The sequence below is a fragment of the Fukomys damarensis genome, unplaced genomic scaffold, assembly GCF_012274545.1.
Source record: "Fukomys damarensis isolate Sample0158 unplaced genomic scaffold, DMR_v1.0_HiC HiC_scaffold_39, whole genome shotgun sequence".
NCBI classification, from domain to species: Eukaryota; Metazoa; Chordata; class Mammalia; order Rodentia; family Bathyergidae; genus Fukomys; species Fukomys damarensis.
Window position 1 is genome coordinate 112,200,599 of NW_022900951.1, and position 6,780 is coordinate 112,207,378.

General features: G+C 39.9%; 1 protein-coding gene and 1 non-coding gene across 2 annotated transcripts in view; both read left to right on the forward strand.

Annotated features, from left to right (window-relative positions):
• Positions 1 to 222: 222 nt before the first annotated feature.
• The window catches only part of Adgrg4 (adhesion G protein-coupled receptor G4), a 133,644-nt gene continuing 127,086 nt past the window's right edge, over positions 223 to 6,780 (forward strand). The window contains 2 exon segments of the mRNA XM_010642650.1: positions 223 to 268; positions 4,637 to 4,726. Coding sequence (XP_010640952.1) covers positions 223 to 268; positions 4,637 to 4,726 — 136 coding nt within the window.
• Positions 2,162 to 2,267, forward strand: LOC117284848. Its single transcript, XR_004515920.1, has one exon. It is a non-coding gene; the product is annotated as a U6 spliceosomal RNA (small nuclear RNA).

Sequence of the window (6,780 nt, forward strand, 5' to 3'; positions counted from 1 at the left end):
ACATTCAGAGGTCACTTTAAATCAGTCACAAGCTTTTCCAGAGTGTTCTAGTCTCAAATTCATAAGTCACAGTATTGTAAATAATTATATACAGCTGTCCTTTGATTGGTGAGATATGTATTACTTTCTTTCTGAAAAAAAAAAAACTCTTGTCCTTGAAACAATAGTATAACTGAGATCCAGGTCCTTTTAGGCTCTAGACAAGTCACCAGCCTCCCAACGATGAGGGTTGTTGTGGAGGAGAGATTAAGGCTGGATGAAGCAGAAGGTGACTCAGAATTGTACTAACGGGGTAGAGTCAGAGTGGAGAGAACTGTGTTCTCTGAAGAACACCAAGGGTCAAGAAAGAAAAAGTAAATCTGTCCTGAAGTCTAAAGGTGAGAACAGGGTCCACACAAAGGGATAAAGACTTAGGTTAGCAGCTGAATGGATGCAGCATCCTGCAGCAGCAGGATGCAATAGAAGGTAAAAAAAAAAAAAAAAAAAAAAAAGAATGAAGCAGGACTTTGGCTGCCAGAAGGACTTGTTTCTTTGTGCTCTGTCTGAGTCAGCTTGAACTTTCATAGCAAAATACCATGGACTAGGTGAGTTAGATAGCATTTTCATTTCACGGTTACAAAGGTTGGAACATGCAAGATCAAGGCTTCGGGCAGTTTGCTTCCTGGGGAGGATTCTCTTGGTCTTCAGATGGTCACAGTTTTCCAGTATCTCCAAAAGAGAGAGGAGAGGAGAGGGGAGGGGAGGTGAGGAGAGGCGAGGCTGGGCAAGGTGAGGCGAGGAGAGGAGAGGATCTGTTGTTTTTCCTCTTCTTTCTTTCTTTTTTTTTCTTTTTTTTTTTTTGTACCAGGGATGGAACTCAGGACATTGTGCTTACAAGGCAGGTGGCACTGAGCTAAATCCCTGGCCCTCTTTTCCTCTTCATATGAAAGCACTAATCCCACCACAGGGGCTGCATCTTTACAACCCCTTTTCTCATCTAAACCTAATTATCTCCCACAGGTCTTACCTTCTAAAACCACCACAGTAGAGGTTAGGGCTTTAACACATGGATTTTAGGGATACAAACATTCAGTGTATAACATGTCCCTTCCTCTCACCGGTGCTAGCTATTGGCTATGTGATGCTTGCATAATAGATGGATGTGTCTGAGTTAAAGATATAGGGCTAGAGCTATTGACCCAAAGTCCTTCCTGTAGCATGCACACACCCCTACACACATCCCGTATGCCAAGTGGATAGGAAATGCTTTGCTACACGTCATATGTTTTAGAGCACTTCTGATGTGCAGAAGGATGGCTGCAATTTTTTGACACATGATCACAGGATTCTGGAGGTGGCTTCTACAGTTAGTGCCTTATAACTTTTCAGTCTTACATTAGACAGTCAATGTGAGCTAGATTCAACTTTCTTGATAACTCTTCAAACATGCAGAGATGACTTGATAAGGGAATTCTTTTGACATAGGAGGACTCCAGAGCCAGGTCAAAAAGTCCTTATACTGTAGAGGTCACCTTGGCCAGAGTCAGTCAAGATAAGGGTGTGAAGAGGTGAAGAAGTTCTTCGTCTTAAAGGCGTTAGAGTAACAAAGAAAAGCCCCACTTTAAAAGAACTCATTTGGTGAGAAAGTTAAAATGGAGGATGAGCTTTGAATAGAAATTCTCAACTGTAAAAACTCTTGCTCTTGAGTGGATTACTTGCAACATGTGGCTCTTCAAATTTCAATTAATTAAGATAAACATTCAGCTCTAAGTATTGTAAGCACATTTTAAGTGCTCAGTTGTTACAGGTGGCTCTTTGCTGCCATATTGAGCAGGGCAGATAAAAAACATTTCCATCTAAAAGTGCACTCTGAGTAAGTAAAATTGTCTTACGTTTTATGTGTTCTTTGCCCTAATAATCAGCTTGTTAATCTCTGTGTGTGATAATTTTATAAGGTCTTATAAGATAAATAATTGAATCTGATGCTGGAAAAATAAAAGGGGATGGAAGGGGAAATAAAAAGGATTGAAATGTGTTACATGCACGTACCAATTCCCTATAGTGAATGTAATCATTATGTACTGCAAACGTGTACTAATAAAAGTAAAAAATAATTTCCATCATCACAGAAAAGGAGAGTGGTGTCCTGGAAGGAAAAGGCTTTTTAAAGAACAGTTTTATTGTGCTCGCTTCAGCAGCATTTATAGTAAATTAGAATGATACAGAGGCCATTAACATGGCCCCAATGTAAGGATCACATGCAAATGCATGAAGAGTTTCCTATGTTTTTTTTTTAAAGAAAATGTTTTCCGGAGGATAAAGAGAAATGTCTCATTTCTCCACTGTTTACATTTATATCTGAGAATTAAAAACTGGCAAATATGCTAAAAACAGTCTTACTAAATATAATTTAAATACCACAAAACCTACACATTTAGTATACAGTTTGATGACTTTTCATGTATTTAGAATTGTGCAACTCATACCACATATAATTCCAGAACCCTTTCATCATCCCAAAAAGAAATCTCGAATTCCCTGTTCATCCTCTGCTCCTACTGCAGCCTTGGGCAATGACTAATCTGCCATCTCTATGGTTGCACCATTTTTGGACATTTCATGTACACGGAATTATACAGCATACAGTGTTCTGTGTTTGACTTCTTTCACTTGCCATATTGTTTTCAAGGTCTAACCCTGTGAAGAATGTATGAGTATTATCCATTCACTCCTTTTTATTGCCAAACAATATTCAATTTAATGGATATGCCTCATATTTTTTCATTCATCAGTTGGTAGACATTTGAGTTGTTTCCATTCTTGGCTATTATGAATAATACTGCTGTGAACTTTTTTTTTCTTTTGTGGTACTGGGGATTGAACCCAGGGCTTTTACCCCTTTAAAACTCCCTTTAAAAATGTTTAGCCATTAAGTTGCCCGGGCTGGGCTCAATATTGGGATCTTCCTGCTTCAACCTACAGGAAAGTGAATACAGGTTTTTGTATGATTATCTGCTTTCATTTCTTTTAGGAATATACCTAGGAGTGGAATTGGAGAGTCATATGATAATTCTGTGATTAACATTTTGAGAAGTTTGCAGACAATTTTCCAAAGAGGTCGCATCATTTTACATCCCCACTAGTAGCGTATGAGGGTTCTGACTTCTTTGAATCCATGCCAAAACTTGTTGTCTTTTTTATTATAGACATCCTAGTGCCGGGAAGTGATATCTCACTATGGTTTTTATTCACATTTCCCTGTGACTAATGATATCGAGGATCTTTTTGTATGCCATAAGAGACATTTTACCTGAAGTGCTCCGAGATCTTGGAAAATTATACCTTTGACTCTGAAGCATGACTTTTTTCGGTTTTGATTTTTCAGATACATAGTTCCTTGAGTTGGCACAACAGTGTTTTTGTAGCCAATAGAGGACAGATTAGAAGAGCTCTATGATAGCAAGTGTTTTGAAAGATTGAGCCAGTAGGTTCTAGAAATTTCATTTATCAACAGTGAAAATATTGGCGATGTATCATAGGCTGAAGAGTAGGTCTTAAGTACAGTTTTATTCCTATTGCTTGCCTCTTAGATAGGAATGGATATTAATTAATTATTTATTTATTTATTTATACGTACTAGGGATCAAACTGAGGACCTTGCACTTTAGAAATGGAGTTTTAATATCCCTTGCTTGGGATTTTATTACCTATGCACTTTTTTTTCCTTGTACCAGGGATCGAACTCAGGACCTTGTGCTTGTGAGGCAGGCGATGGCACCACTGAGTTAAATCCCAGCCCATATGCACTTTTGATTTAGTCTAGTAGGCCAGGGATTACAGGAGCTGTTGGTTTCACCATTTAGAGACTGTGGAAGGGAGCTTGAGAGCCTAGTAATTTCACAGCTAAGTTTACATTTGCAGTTACTCAAGGATAGAAGCCATCCTGCTTGCAATCCTCCTCTTCCTCTTGCCTTCCACACCTAATCCATTGAGTCTGAAATATATCCCAAGTCTGACTTTCTCGCCTCACCCCATTTCTCCTGCCTCCAGGATGGTGTGTGTCACCATTATCTTCTCTCACGTCATTTCTATTTTCTGCAGTCTGGAAACCCTGCTTCCACCACAGTCTGTTTTCAACACAGCACCCAGAGTGATCCTTTAATATATCAAGTTAGATCACGTCAATCTTTTACTCAAAACTTGCCAGGAGATTCCCCTCACAATTAGGATACAATTTAAATTCTTTAATAAGTCCTACAAAGCACTACATTATCTGGTCTCCCACTTCTCCCTGGGGCTCTTTTCCCGCCATGCTTCCCCTTTCCCCTCCCACTCCAGAGGCACTGGCTTCCTATTATTTCTTGAAAATGGCAAATACTATACTGCAACAGTGTTTTGCACAGCTATTACCCATGTCTGGGTCACTGTTACTCCATATCTTTGTTACCCTGGCTCCTTTTTCATCCCCAGGGCTAAGCTAAAATGACTTTTTCTCAGAGAGGCTTTTCTTAACTATTCTGTTTATTGTAGACGCTCACATTCCCCTCATCTCTGCTCTTCCTATTGTCTACCTCATCCCCTGTTCATGTCCTTTAGAGCACGTCTTAAAATTTGCAATTATTTTCCTTACTCCCTTATTGACTTTCTCTCTTTGTAGAATGTAAGCTGACAAGACTAGGGACTTTGTGTGTCAAGTACTGCACTCTAACATTGGCACATAGTTGGTACTCAGTCACTGTCATTGCGAGTAAGTTAATTTTCAGTGGGGCTTCTGTCTTTATGAGTAAGGACATCTATTTTGTGGAGTGAGACATGGACATTAACTCCTAGATGTGAAGGAATAATCACATTACATATTGAAGGATAATTCGCCTGCCTCCTGCCCCAAGAACTCTCAGCAGGCCATACATGTGGTCAGCAGCTTGGGTCCTGGAGGAGGGGATGTGTGACCAGTGACTGGTGACAGAATGAGGCTTATAGGTTGGATGTGGGTTACTCACAAGGCCAGTGGAAAGTGTGGGCAATGGATGGCAGGTGGTAATTCTGGTTCTCTGTGGTTGCCTTCCTCAAGCCGGTGGTGATGTGGATAATGAAGTCCCCTGTTATCAGACACCTTTCTAGTATGTCTGCTCACACCACCATGGCTTTGCTACACCACGATCTCGTCTACAACGTTTTTTAATTCTTTTGCACATTGATTTACAAGGATTTGTGATACTAAGAACCAGAAGATCTCTTCTTAGGTAGAGGCTTCATATAATATGGAAATACGTGTGGAGCACCCTTGGTAGAATGCTCACTCCCCAGAGTGCCCAAATTCTCCAAAGTATGGACACAACCAATGCTTCTAATGGGCCTTGTTCTATAGATCTGCTGCTCTGCCTTTTTCCCTTAGTATAACTTGAATTATGTCTTCACCAAATTTGTATGTTGCAATTCTAACCCTCAGTACCTCAGAATGTGATCTTATTTGGAAAGAGAGATATTACAAATGTTATTAGTTAAGATGAGATCACACCATAGTAGAGTAGGCCTCCAATGTAATACAAATGATGTCTTTATAAGAAGAGGAAATTTGGACTCAAACATGCACATAGGGAGAATATCACATTAAAACTAATTGTAAATACTGAGGTAAAGTGTCCACAGGCTAAAGAACACCAAATATTGCCAGTAAATCATCAGAAACTAGGAGAGAGACATGGAATGGATTTTCCCTTGACAGTCCTTTAAAGGAACCAACTTTACTAGCCCTCAGAACCACAAGACAATATAATCATGTTTCTCAAGTTATGCAGTTTGTGGTACATTGTTAAGGTAGCCCTAGAAACCCAGTAACACAGAAATTATTCTTTGTCAGGCTCACTGGCTCAGAAACGTTGAATTGACTAAATAGGGAAGCAGGTTCCCTCATGGACGAGAAATAGTGAGCAGAACACACCCAGTGTCTGACATGGGAGAGTACCATTTGCCCACTATCTCTAAGATAGTGCAAGATGGTGTATCTGGGATTCAGATCCCATCCTTTGAAAGGCTGTAACATTTTAAGAAGAAAAACTGCAAAGAAAGTACACCCACACAAAAAAAAAACTTACTGCAGAATAAGTCTGATGGTTGCTTGATATTTTCTTCAGCTGAAAAACAATCATTTGCAGCTCTCTTAGAGTTCTAAACATTTTCCTCATTGATTTTTTTTTTTTTTTTGGTACCTGGGATCAAACTCAGGACCTTGTGCTTGCAAGGCAGGTGGCAGAACCACTGAACAATATACCCTGGCCTCCTCATTGATTTTTAAATTAAATGTATTTATTACTTTGGAGGTCTGGTAGGGGAGAGGGGTTTCTGCTGATTTTTTACCAAAATTTTGTGCTCTCCCCTCTTGTCTGCTCCTTTTGTGGTGGGTGCTTCATCCACATCCCTTTCTCTTCACATAGGAGATCACTCTCACCTATCAGCCTCCTACTGTGTGCCCCCAAACAGGGCTCAAACATTTATACATTAGACAGCTACAACAGACCTACTGTGTGCCAATGAAGTTGAATGCCAACTCATACCAGGTAAACAAATTAACTCAAAATGGATGAAAGACCTAAATGCAACACATAAATCTATGCTGCTCTCAGAGGAAAGTAGAGGGATAATTCTCCATTGCCTTGGGTTTAGCAGTTCTTAGAAATGACACCAAAAGGACAAACAAGCAAAGACAAAATAGATAAATTGAGCTGGGGATTTAGCTCAGCCGTTTGGTGGCCTGCCTCGCAAGCACAAGGACCCGAGTTCGATGCCAGTTACCAAAAAAAA